The 13,618-nt window shown below is 40.1% G+C and overlaps 2 protein-coding genes across 2 annotated transcripts; both read right to left on the bottom strand.

The window, feature by feature from the left end:
- Positions 1-6,956: 6,956 nt before the first annotated feature.
- apoc1 (apolipoprotein C-I) lies at positions 6,957-8,245 on the bottom strand. The gene is made up of 4 exons (XM_005938232.3): positions 8,115-8,245; positions 7,532-7,601; positions 7,295-7,433; positions 6,957-7,206 (listed from the first exon to the last, which is right to left on the bottom strand). The coding sequence occupies exons 2-4, from the start codon at positions 7,584-7,586 to the stop codon at positions 7,146-7,148; spliced, it is 255 nt and encodes an 84-aa protein (XP_005938294.1). The 5' UTR covers positions 7,587-7,601; positions 8,115-8,245; the 3' UTR covers positions 6,957-7,145.
- A 3,509-nt stretch (positions 8,246-11,754) lies between these two features.
- apoeb (apolipoprotein Eb) lies at positions 11,755-13,618 on the bottom strand (the record flags this gene model as incomplete). Its single annotated transcript, XM_005938235.2, is given in 4 exon segments — positions 11,755-12,848; positions 12,931-13,218; positions 13,312-13,465; positions 13,564-13,618. Coding segments are annotated over 4 exon segments (831 nt in total). The 3' UTR covers positions 11,755-12,502.

Genomic DNA, 13,618 nt, shown 5'->3' with positions numbered 1-13,618 from the left:
GAATGCGGGAGTGAATGTGAGCGTGGCTGGTTGTCTGTCTCTGTGTTACCCTGTGAAAGACTGGCGACCTGTCCAGGGTGTACCCCGCCTCTCGCCCTATGACAGCTGGGATAGGTTCCAGCGCCCCCCCGCGACCCTGAAAAGGATAAGCGGAAGTGAATGGATGGATGGATGGAAAATAAATAGAGTGTGAGCAATAATCCATCTATGCATCCATCCATCCATCCATTTTCTTCTCCTTATCCGGGGGCAGCAGCCTAAGCAGAGAAGAACAGACCTCCCTCTTCCCTTGCTTGTCCAGGGGAGTACCAAGGAACAATGTTCTCAGTTCCCAGACCAGCCAAAAGATACAATCTCCAGCGTGTCCTGGGTCGGCTCCGGGGCCTCCTGCCGGTGGGACATGCCCAGAACACCTCACCCAGGAGGCACCCAGGGGGAATTCTTGTCAGATGCCCGAAACACCCCAACCAACTCCTTTTAATGTGGAGGAGTAGCAGCTCGGAATCCACTCCCTAATGAGGTAGAGATCCTTACCCAATCACTAATGGAGGGGACAGCCAACCTTTGGAAAAAGCTCATTTCTGCCGCTTGTATGTAAATCTGAGCAATAAATCACAACTCTGAAATCAATTTAATTTGTAAATCATACATACAAATTGCTATTTGATTTAAGTTTTAATTGCTAATAAATTTTTAAAAATGTAATAATAATAATAATAATAATAATAATAAATAATTTCATCTGTTAAAATGAATCACACCTCTCAGGTTGTTATTGATTTTCCATGGAGTTTAAGCAACAAGTGAGAGTTTAAAAACTTCAATTCAGTTAGGATCCAAAGGTGTGCAAAGCATATGGATGGTCTTCTGTAATAGACAGGAAGCGTTTAATTAGTGCTTAAATTTATTACAGAATTTCCTAGGGCAGGGATAGCTCAGTTGAGTGGTGGTCCCATAATCGGAAGATCGGTGGATCAAATGCACTAATCGGCTACCCTGAGGTACCGTCCTACACACTGCTCCCCGGGTGCCCAATGGCTGCCCACTGCTTCACTGAGTGAATGGGTTAAATGCATAGAGGAATTTCCCCACATGGATCAATAAAATATACATTATTATTGTATGGTTAAAAACTGAGGATAACTTAAAAAAAATAAAACTTGAAAAAAAAATCTTCAAAGATTACAGACTTATGTGTGCAGAGCAACATGTTATCTGAAATATCAGCCTTCATGCGTGAGAGTGAGCATCTTGTTGGTGAAGGGCTAGCTGCAGGCTAGTGATAGGATCTTGTCATCTTTTCTACTTTCAATCAAACCAAATTGATATTTCTTAACTTTTAACTGGAAAAGCCTCTGCAGATGGAGGTGATAATCTGATAATCACAGAGAGGGAAATTTACAAGGAGAGCAAAGAAAGGAACGCCTGAGACAGGATATGTTTAAAGCCAAGAGTGGCCTACCTGTGTATGTTTACTTTGAGTTTTAAAATATCAAAGTTTACTATATGAATAATTGTAAAGCAAACAAACAAACCAAAAGTTGATGTTTTGAGTACATTAGTTTCCTGAGAAAAGCTCATTCTCTTCATCATTGACCTGCAAGTCTCCATGCCAGTATATAAAGTTTTAATAAACTAATACATAAATTAAAAAGCTTTCAGCTTTAATAATAAAATCAGCTTTATAATTTATGTCAAAGGGGTGGGATTAAATAAGTGTTTACTTCTTCCCACTCCCTTTCAGCATGTAAATTAATCAGAACGTTTTTTTGTATGTATTTTGTATAGTATTTTTTTCCTCTCTTATTTTCTTTTCTCTTTTTTTTTTCTTTTTTTTTTTTGTGCCTGTCCCGTTTGGCTCTTTTGCCATCAGAATTGTTGTCTAAAGGCAAAGAAAGATGCCCAACGGATTTACTTTACCAAATTGACCATCCCAGCCTTGCCTAATGGTCCATTTGATTCACCTTTTATTGTTTATTTTATTTTCACTTACTGAATACGGGACAGACTTACTGGGGGAAAGAAGGGGAGAAAGAAAGAGGGAAAGAGAAACAGCTGAGAAGAGGGACGGGGGAGAAGGGCAAAAACAAAAACCAACAGAACGGGCAGAAGAAAAAAAAATGCATATATCAATCACCTGGGTCACCTGCTGAGAAAGAAAAAAGAAAACAAGCAGAAGAGAACAAGAGTAATAGAATAAACAACATCACAATGATATATGGGAATATGACAGTAAATACTAAATATTAAACATTATTGTGCAGCACATAAGATCAACAGAACACAGTGTGCTTTGAGGTAGGAGCCAAAAAGGGTGTAGTTTGTGGGTGTGATCACCCGTGTGTACACCTGTGAGCATGGACGCGCTTGTTTTTTTTTTTTTAAAGGTTCCTTCATGTAATGATCTGCTAGAGGGTGTGGGGGGGCCACAGCCCCGTCCTCCAGGGCATGAAGCAGGTATGGAGGAGATCAAAACTCCAGACATCCAGAGGCCCCCAGAACACAAGAGACCAAGGAAGACCAACAGAGGGGCAGCCGCGCCACTGTCCCAGAAAGAGCTGAGGAGAGTCCCAGATGAGGGCTCACTCAGCAGCCGCGGAGCAGAAGCAAGGGGGAGTTGCAGTGACGCGCCCATGAGCTCCGCCGGCAGCCAGCCGTGCCTGAGTGACCGAGCCCCAGGCCGAGAGGCCGGGGGCACCCCACCTCCGAAGTGGCCCGAGCGAGCCCCAGGCTCCAGGCCCCGATAAGCAGTGTTGGGGAGTAACGGAATACATGTACCGCCGTTACGTATTTAAAATACAAAATATGAGTAACTGTATTCCGTTACAGTTACCGTTTAAAAAGGTGGTATTCAGAATACAGTTACTTTGTTGAAATAAATGGATTACACTGCGGTACTTTCCTGTTTCATTTTGTCGCGGGTCAGGACTGTTTGGGTTTTGTTTGACAGCTACGTTCTGTTGTTCCAGGCGGCAGCGTTACGGTTGCCATGGTTACAGGGCGACGCTCTCTCTCTCTGCGACTGTGTGTTTCCTGGGTGAGAGAGCGCCTTTTCGTGTGTTGTTGTTGTTGTTGTGCTAAGCTAACAGGCAGAATGCTACAAGCATAGCTCTAAAGAATGTAGCATCATGGGCAGTGTAGTCCGTGTTGCAGGGAGAATGGACTGCCATACACGTTATGGTCTGTGAGCGCGAGGAGGGAGAAAAAGGGGAGTGGAAAGGTACGAGTTGTCATCGAGCGAAAAACGGGAGCTGGAAGCATGTAAATATAATAATAACCACTGCAGCCAAGAAGAGTGCCTGACGAGCCCAGTTGTAAGTAAGCTATTAAGACTCGACTGTACACCGTGTTCATGTTTTCCTCCGAAAACAATAAGTTCCGTTGGAGCAGCCTTTCAACGCCTCTCTCTGCTCCAAGAAAAGTTGACCCACACAACAAAGTAAAGCTATTTTTCGGCTACGAGCCGACAGGGACCCCGCCGTATTAGTCAGAGGTCCCTTTACTACAGTTCGGAGTCGCGGACCTTCAGTAACTAGTAATAAATCACACAGCAATAGTACATTCACGTTGTTGTAAAAAGCATGATAATATATTAAGTAATCCAAAGTATTCAGAATACGTTACTGTCATTGAGTAACGTAACGGAATACGTTACAGAATACATTTTGGGGCATGTATTCTGTATTCTGTAATGGAATACATTTTAAAAGTAACCTTCCCAACACTGGCCCGATAAGCGGCCGCCAAGGAGTGAGCCGGTGTGTACCTGGACGCCCATCCCCAGGACACAAAGAACCACCAACGCACCGATGTCTGAGGGAGTCCGCCACTGGCAGGGGAAGTGGTGGTGGGGGGAGATAGGCCTCCAAACCTTGGAGGGCCTGAGATGTCCCCAGAGAGGTGGCGTCTGACACCCAACCTGACATATAGACACAGACATACAGGCACACACAGACACAAACATCCATTCCCACCCTCATGCTCTCATATGCACTTACTCCACACTCAACCAACGTGGAGACAGACATAAAGAGACGCTGTACACACGATCACACTCCCCAAGCGTACTCTACGAACCGGGTCTAGGTACCCTTGCCCCTGGAGGGGGGAACTGCACCCAGACCCAGGTGGTGTTACCCTTTTCCCTGCGGTGGGGAGAGGCAGACCGCCCCGACTCCGCAGCACCGCAGTCGGACGGCCAACTCCTCCTCCTAGCCCCCCCGCTCCAGCAGGCGCAGAGAATGGGGGTGAGAGAAGACTCCAAACCTCCCTCCACCCGCTCATTGTAGTGTTGATGCATGTGTGTTCTAAGGTGCATTTAAAACCCAGGAGGGCATGGAGCTACCTGCCAGAGAGCAGCAGGTAAGCGCATAGTCCCTCCTGTAGCCCTCAATGTCTACGTGTATTTAAAATTGAGAGGTGGGCAACGACGCCAGGGGTGGGGTGTACACCCTGATGGTACTTTGGATTCCGTGTATCGTGCCCACCCCCAAGATCCTATATGTATGTGTAATGAGAGTGTGAGTAATGTGAATGTCTTATTTTCTTTTCTAAATGTACCTGTAAATTGTTCACATGTTGAAATAAATTACCAATCAATCATCAATCAAAATCCATCCATCCATTCGCTTCCGCTTATCCTTTTCAGGGTCGCGGGGGGCGCTGGAGCCTATCCCAGCTGTCATAGGGCGAAAGGCGGGGTACACCCTGGACAGGTCGCCAGTCTGTCGCAGGGCTTCAATCAAAATCAGTTTTAATAAAAATAAATCAGTATTAGTCATAAAAATGAAAAACATACCTGTTTTCAATCTTAGAAGTGTCTTTAAAAAAATCTATGTGCATCTCACTTTGTAAGCACGCTGCGTTTCAGGAGGGTGGCCCAAACACCATGCAACATGGACAAGTGGTGACCTTGAGGCGTCTCTGCCCACTTTAGTGGTCAGCACTGATGTAGTTACAGTAGTGTGGAAAAGTGTTTGCCCCTTCCCGATGTCCTATTTCTTTCTATGTTTGTCACATTTAAATGTTTCAGATCATCACACAAATCTAAATGTTAGACAAAGAATGCAAAATGCAGAATGCTGGATAGAGACGAGTTCAATTTTATTCAGCAAGACTGTGTGCTGAAAAATAACTCTTAGATTAGAATTCAAAAACCACTACTTGTTTAATTATCATTTACAAGTGATAGGCACAAGTATGTCAAAAAATCTCAACAGTTGTTGGCTGTAGATATTTTATCTTGTGAGGTAAAGACAACAATAATAAAGAGAAAAGCCAAACAAAACTAAGATCTTAAATCCATGTTTCTAATAGTTTTAGGATTGTATTTATGTGGGAATTCGTGAAGTCATTAGAAGAATTAACTACTGGCTTTATTGATCATTAGCTAAACAGAGCTATGACTTTTTGTCAGCCTAACAACAAAAAACCCAAGGTTGTCCTTATTGTCTTCAATCAGTGACAAGCAGAAAGATGGTCTAGCTTTACAGGTGCTTACTTATAGAGCAACAAACTCTTTTTCCAGGATAAGTGAGGATCTTCTACATTAATGAGACAGAATTTCATCTTCAGCTTTGGGTTCTCATTTAAGGCTGACAAGTACTTCTGATTTTACTTCTGATTTTAGGTTTTCTTTTTCAGAGGAGTATCCAGAGTATCCAGGGTCATATGCAGCAAGGATGTAACTGTACTAATAAAATAATCAATGTCTTTGGGAATATGTGTTTGGGTAGCTTGTGTTGGCACATGGCAACAGTGGAGGAATTAAATCTATGAACTTAGTTACAGCACTTTCTGAACGACATTAATTGTAATGAAATGTATTATAATGTATGCATTGATTAAAAAAACAGAAATATTTATCAAATTTAAATTGTATATTGAGTATATTTAGATATGTACTTTCCTAAGGGATCAGTTCATTACGTAAAATAACATATTTCAGTAGTGATATAATTATTAACAATTGACGCAAGCTATTTGGGAGCTCCTTAAAATCTGGAGTGGTGGCCAAGATTTCAAACTGTGTAAAAAGAAAATGTGATTTACTGCTTTTTAATAATTAATGACTAGACTGCACTGAATACTGAATAAAAATTTGTCTTTGTAAAGATTATGTAAATTGTTAAGATCAGACTGTATCTGAAAATATTTTTTTGTTTGTTTGTTTGCATTATTGTAACTTCTGTTGTTCATTGATTCAAGAATTGAGAAGTCTGACTTAAAAACATTTGCAATTGTATAAATATTATTATTTTTTACTTAAAAGTCTCATTGTATCACACACATACTTAATAAAAGGGGAAAGTAAGTTTTATTTTTATGCATTAGCAACAGTAAAACTTTAATGGGAAAAAAAATAATTCTGCTGAAATATGCAATCGCCATTACTTACATGTTAGATGATTGCTTTTAAATTAACTGAGTGCTTACTACAATGCTGAGCAGTTTATCTAACAGACGTGAATGTTTTTTTGTTTCCTTTGCTCAAACTGTCCTTTTTGTCTTGTTTCCCTTTTTTTCACATCCTACCTTCTTTAGACTTTTATTCCTTCTTTGCGGTTTAAACATTCCTGTCCTCATTTAAAAGAGGAGTAAGTGGGCAAAACTTTATGTGGTCCATTTTGTCAGATAGTTGCAATGAAAAAAGGAGAATGAACTACAACAATAACCTATAGTAACTGTGACCTGAGTTAGAGCCAGGAAGTCAAAGACTAATTTCTCAACATTTTGTTTTCACAGCAAGCCGTCTGATGCAAAAGGCCAATGTCCATTTGTTGCTGTTGACTTGACCTACAAGATGCTACTGCTATCATGCCACAGTACAATCATGAACTCTTTTAATCAGTGAATACAACAATACATACACACACACACACACACACACTCACACACACACACGTCATGTCATGTTTTCTTGCTTTGCATGGCCACAAATTGAAGATCACCCACAATTTATGTTTTAAAATATTTGCAATTTATTTATTGCACTTTTCAAAAAAAATAAAAGATTACACTCTTTACAGGTAACATAATTATTTAGTCTGTGTAGAGCAACATGACATGTGAAATATCGGCCACCCACAAGCAGAGTGAGTATCTTAGGCTGGTTGCTGGCTAGCGACAGGTTCCTGTCCGCTTTTCTACTGACTCATTTCCCCGAATTTGGCTTTCATCTTCTCAAAGGCATCTGAGAACCAGTTCCTGGGCAAAATAAACACGAGTTAGATGACGTTGAATTGTGTGTGTGCCTATATGAATAAATCTTCTTATTCCCTGTATGTTAGAGTACCTGGTGCTGGTTCCAAATTCGCTGTTGTGCATATCATTGAAGGCAGTCTTAGTTTTTTCAGCGAGGGACTGGCCAATTTCAGTCAATTTCTGACCAAACCTGTCAAATTTGTCCGTAAAGCTGGTATCGTCTTGGGCCTCTGTAGATGGAGGCATATTCAAAGAGAGGGAAATTTGCATCATGTGAAATAAGAACAGTATGACTGGAACAGGATATGTTTAAGGCCAAGTAGCCTACCTGTGTATGCCACAAAAGCCAGCATCAGCACGGCAACTGCAAGGTACAGTCTCATTTTTGCTGTAAATGACTGAGAATATAAAAGGAACAGATTTTTGTCTTTTTTCACACATTTGCTGAGGATCACTAATGAAAGTGGAAAACAGTTAACGTTTATCTTTCTTTAAAAATTGCGCCTCTGCATGTCAGCACCAAGGTGACTGGACAGCTCCTTTTACTTTTCGTCCGTTATTTCTCTACTTTGAGTTTAAAAAACTGACCATTTTACCGATAAAGCACATTTGGTCATGATATTTTTATTAAAGAAAACAAAAGAAAACAAAAAGAACCACAGACACACACACGCAAAACACAAACAAACAAACAAACAAAGGTTTTGAATTATTTCATGCTCTTTGTAGTGCATGTCTCTGCAATCGTTAATAAACTTTCAAAAGATTCTTTTTTAGTCCTATAAAATACTATATATATATAGTATTATATATATAATATAGTATATATATATATATATATAGTATATATATATATATATATATATATATATAATATATTATATATATATAAATTAAAAAAATATACATACCTGTTTTTTGTCTCAGAAGAGAAAAAAATCAAGTGCCTTTAAAAGCCTATGTGCGTCCCTCTTTATAAGCGCTTGGTTTTAGGAGAGTGACGCAAACACCAGACAACACGTACGAGTGGTGACCTTGAGTCGTCTCTGCCCCTTTTATTGACCAGCACATGAGTTACATGAAGATATGTTGATTGTAATAGAGACGTGCTCAAATTCATTATGCAGCAAGATTGTGTGATATCCACCATGGTGATAAAAGAGAGAGAGCGAGGAAGAGAGAGAGAAAGAGAGAGAGAGAGAGAGACTCTACATTACAGTCATGAAGTGATGTATTATGTGTAATTATTATTTACAGGTAGTACTCAGAAAAAAGCATGAGAGACATTGAAAAGCATAAAGACAATATAAGTATGTGTATATATACTTTTGAAAAAATCAAATCACAAGGATATGAAGATATGTGCATTCATGGCAGAAACAGCAGCTTAGTAGATAAGGTGAGATATGATGTAGAAGAACAATAGTTCAATAGTGATATAATCATCACCAACTGACCATTTGGAACCTCCTTTGGACCTGAAGCTCTGGCTAAAGGTTTAATTGTATCAAACACTTTGCCTTTAATACTTTTTAATGTGGGGTGACTAGACTGCAATGAATACTGGTTAAATCTGCCTGCTTTTGATACATGGTGCACGTTTTTTAACACAAACTTTCTCTGAAATGTCCTTTTTTCTTTCTTTTCTTGCATATTACATAATATTTTAGAGGTTGGAGCAAACCTTAACTGCTATCATTAAATAACTGTTCAGCAACTTTTTTTCCACCTCTACTCCTACGGATAGTGTCATAATAGCTCAACCCTAATGAACATTAACATTGATGTAACATGACATCATTTGTTATTTGTTTGGTTTTAGAAAGTCAAAAGCAGCAGATAAAGTTCTTCTTTTCATATCTGTCTTATACAAACCTCCCCTTGCTTATAAGAGGAGTAAGTGGACAAAACTATACATGCTCCAATTTGTCAGTTTGCACCGGAAAAACAGTACAGTTGAATGAACTGCAGTAATCCCTATTATGAGCCGAGTTAGAGCCAGGAAGTCTGCATCTACCAATTCAAAGACCTCATTGCTTAACATTTTGTTTTCACAGCAAGCAGTCTGATGCAAAAGGCCAATGTCCATTTGTTGCTGATGACTTGGCCCATAAGGTGTTACTGCTATGATGACTGGTCTAATTGACTTAAATACGACTTAACATGCCTCAGCATCTCCATCTCTTTTGTAATGGAGTGGCTGGTGGGCTTATTTATGAGCTTGAGCTAGCATGCGTGCACAGAAACTCCTCTTGAATAATTGTAGGAGGCATAGGGCGTGAAAGTGCATGTCTTGTGTGCTCACAATTTGGAATAACAAGCTTACAGGAGGGCTGTTTTTGTGTTTGGCCAAGGCCCCTGTGGTGACTGATGTTGTGTGCCAGCTCTGAAGAAGGTGAAAAGGATGGTGAGAAGAGTGGGGGTTTTAAAAGGAGGTAAAATCTCTGCAGGGATGTTTTTGGGGTTACTAGCAGTCATGGGCTAGATAGCACCTGCTAAATAGCTGTTTTTTTCCCTTCTTCTTCTTTTCCTTTAATTCTTAGCACTTAGAGTGCAGACAGAGCAGAATTGCTGAGGTAGCAGGATGCTTGTGGTTTTCCTGTTTTTACCATCCATGACTGATCCTTTAACACAGTTGACTGTGTACTGTAGGAGTTTCACTTGTCTGTTCCAAATAAACCCTGGTTCCTGAAAGAAGTGATTTCACCGAGGATAAACACGTAGTCATATCATTAGTCACTCTTCAATGCCCTTTAGCACTGGTAGAAAGGGTAAACATGTTTTGAAGAGAAAAGAAACTGATTAAATCTAGTCAATTCAGGAAAAAAAACCAGAATAAAATAGATATAACTTTCTGTATCAGAGAGACCTGATGATTATTTTGAAAAAAAAAAAAAGTAAAGTAGAAAGTCAGGGAAAGTAAGTAGAGTGTTATCAAAGTTTTTCCATTAGAATCCAACGTTTGGTGTGGCAGGAACATGGACAAGTCTTATACTTCTGATCAAGAGTCCTTTTATTGTGTTTCACTATTCTTGTATTGCTTTTAATTTCAGGTTGTATTAACAATAATGTGTATTTTTATCAAATAACGTGAAATTTCTAAAGTCATTTTGTGTCTCGACTGCAGAAACTTAATCCTCAAAAATGTGTGCTCTCGAAGCACCGTTTATGTTTCTTTATGTGGCACGTATAGTTTACTTATTCTCCCAATAAAGAAAACACAGCTGCATCTTTGTGTTTCCTGGATTCAAGTGGAGAAGAAAATCTGAACAGGGGACAAATGGTGTCCCCTACTGGCCTCGGGCTCAAACTTCAAAGAGAAAATCATGCTGCGTTTAAACAGCCATTTTTACCCTTTTTCATTTAAAGGACCATTTCCAGCGTATGACAGCCGAAGCCACCTTTTTTTCCTGTGAATGGTGCCTTTGAACTGAAGTTAAAAAACATAATTTTGTTCTTAAAATCCTCTTACACTACTAAAACCGCTAGTTGAAAAAAGTTGTGGACAAAATACGGGGAAAGATGGGAAAAATAAGCAGTTTTCTATATATGTCAAAGTCTCTTATTCTATATTGGTGGTGGTTTACTTATAAAATAAATTTTAGGCAAGATAACCATCACATCAATGGTAATTTAATCTGTGGCACAGAATGTTCCCAAATGCCTGCTGGGATCAAGAGAAAGGAATCTCAAGGGAGATTTTAACAAGTTTGGACTAGAAAAGGGTAAACTAAGGGATGTAAGGGGGTGGCTGAACAAGGAAGGCAAACCAAAAGAATCCTGATGCTTATCGTGGAGTAGAGGAACAGACAGCGAGCCTGGCTTTAATTTCAAATGTTCTTGTTATTGCACTTATCCATTATGATTACTATGGAGGATGTAGGTGGGGGGATTTGGAACTGAACCCATCCCTTTTAACACTTTTACACCAGGAAGAAGTCACCTGTCAATCACAAAATGGACAAGTAGAGACATATAAGTCATCATGTTTTATGCGTTCCACCAATGAGCAATTTAGATTAGTCAAGTAACCTAATAAGCATGTTTTTACACTGTGGGAGGAAACTGAAGCACCCAGAAGAAACTTAACCACAAGGAAAAGCAACACAGTACGACCCAGCTGGTCGTTGAACCCAGAACCTTTTTAACATGAGGCAACAGTGCTAACCCCTGCTTTATATAAGCCATTATATAAATACTCACATGGTCTTATGTAACCACTGCCAAATGTAACAATGTGACAGCAGCACAGGGGCGCTACGTTTTTTAAATGGCTTGATAATCTTACTAGTAAAAGCCATCAAGACCGCTATTCTTTTATAGATGATTTTAGACATGTTATACTTTATAATGCCATAGCATCATTATGCAAAATAATCCAGTTTCCAAGCATTAATTGCATCTCATCTACATTATAAAGCAGTAATGTAATTATTTAAAATAGTCACCAACAGCATCAGCTGTTTCCACTCATCAGGTGTAACTGAACCCAAAGTTAAATAATAGATTGTTCATTAATGTTTGATAAGAAAAACAAACAGTGAAAGGAACTATTTTTTCTAGGTTCTTTATTTACTCAGCACTGTTCAGCACACTGCAGTTAAAGAAAGTGCACTTACAGAGAGCAGCATGGTGGGCATACAACATGTTAACCACACTTGTGAAGTACAGACAGGTGTTACATTTTACTCACTGATTATTTGCATCAAGTAATTTTACGATCCATTTCTCTGTGAAGTGCAACACAGAAACAACAATAAACAGGACTCATTTTTGTTGGTTCGGTATCACTTCTAGAAGAAACGAGATCGTTGTTCACTGCATTTATTGAAATGAAAGACATTGTTGTTATGTGCATCGGAAGATAACGGGATGAAATCTCAAGCTCAAGCTGAAACTCTGTGGTAATAACCAAACAAAATGTAGAAATTGAATACAAAAACTTGTGGGAATAGACGGATATAACAGTTAATTCAAAGTAGAAAAGCAAAGGATATTACAAATAATTGTTGTCTTTTTGCATAAGAAAGGTTGTTATTGACTGTGGTGCTTGTGTTCACTGATTAAGGGAGTCAATGAGAAAATAAGAAAGGGTGACTGTGCAGAAGGAAGAACACACCTGCTGACTGTTCTGCACCTTATCCTCCCTTGTCTCTCTATTCAACCCCCATATCCTGAACACTAGAACACTCAGTGTAAAGATCATCAGCAACTTTCTCCTTTTCTCATTTTACCTGGGTGTAAAGAAATCAGCAGTGTAGCCATTTCACCAACCATCTACCACTTTCAGAGTCTCTCTTTAGGCAGTGGTTGACTCCTTGATCTTGTCTACAATCTCCTCAAACTGCTCACGGATCTTGGTGGCATAGGGGGAGAACAATTCTGTCATCTCTTCAATCTTCCCCTGAACTGAAGTGCGCAGTTCCTCTGCAGTGGCCTCCAGCTGGGTCCTGATGCCCTCAGCCTGGGTCTCCAGCTGCTGACCCAGGCCCTCAGCCTGTGTCTGCAACATAGCAGTGATGTCACTCAGCTTCTTATTGGTGTTGTCATTGGCCTGCTGGACATAGGGCTCAACATGCTCCTTCACTGTATCCAGGTTCTGGGAGGCACGGGACTGGATCTCACCCATGTAGGTGGCCACAGTGCTAAAATAAGAAAGGAATGGTTCGATTAAAGTTTATATTTCTAAACGCAAGAGAGAATTCTAAAAGTTTCTGCCCAACTTACTTGCGAATCTCCTCAATGTCCTTATTGAGGCGCTTCTGCAGTTTATGGATGAAGTTGTTCATGCGGCTTTCGAGATCACCAGTGTTATGGTCCACCACAGCCTGGAGCTCACTGTGATACTCAGTGCCGCGCTCTTTGGCATCCAGCATGTCCTTCTGCAGTCTGTTGATCAGAAGCTGAACGTCTTGAGAAAGCTGGGCAGTGGAGGTCTCAGTGTAGGGAACCAGCTTGGTCTGAATGTTATTTTTGTATGTTTCAAGCTCTGCCATGGTGTCAGTGATCAGAGTGCTAGAAGCAGAAGAACAAGAAACACTAATCAATGCAAGTTCAGTGCAAGAAAAAACAAAGGAAAGTACTGATTAATTGCTCAGCTTCACTTACTCTAACTCCCTGCTGAGCTGAGAGGCCTTGAGGTTCTCCACAACTCCATCAGCATTTTGGCCCAGCTTGGCAATGTACTCCCAGAAGCGATCCACACTTTCCTCCCATGGATTTTTAGTGGCTTCAGCCTGGCGAACAGCACGGCCATTGCAGCCTATAATGGGCACACATAGAAAGCATGGATAAATAAAGTAACTCAAATATAATAAAGTGTGACTGATAAATACTAAACCAGCAAGTAAATCCACCTACCAGTGATGACTGCCAGAGCAAGGATCAGGGCTACAGCCTTCATGGTTGTTAGACA

Source organism: Haplochromis burtoni, unplaced genomic scaffold (assembly GCF_018398535.1).
Source record: "Haplochromis burtoni strain Fernald_Lab_line unplaced genomic scaffold, NCSU_Asbu1 Contig_237, whole genome shotgun sequence".
NCBI lineage: Eukaryota > Metazoa > Chordata > Actinopteri > Cichliformes > Cichlidae > Haplochromis > Haplochromis burtoni.
Note: the sequence above shows the minus strand (reverse complement) of the source record. Positions and strands in the feature narration are given on the sequence as shown.

Coding starts and splice junctions, on each gene's coding strand:
- apoc1 (XM_005938232.3), bottom strand. CDS start 7,586: ATGAGACTGTACCTTGCAGTTGCCGTGCTGATGCTGGCTTTTGTGGCA. Junction 7,434..7,531: donor GGCTTTTGTGGCATACACAG/GTAGGCTACTTG, acceptor CTCCATCTACAG/AGGCCCAAGACGATACCAGC. Junction 7,207..7,294: donor GAATTTGGAACCAGCACCAG/GTACTCTAACAT, acceptor TATTTTGCCCAG/GAACTGGTTCTCAGATGCCT.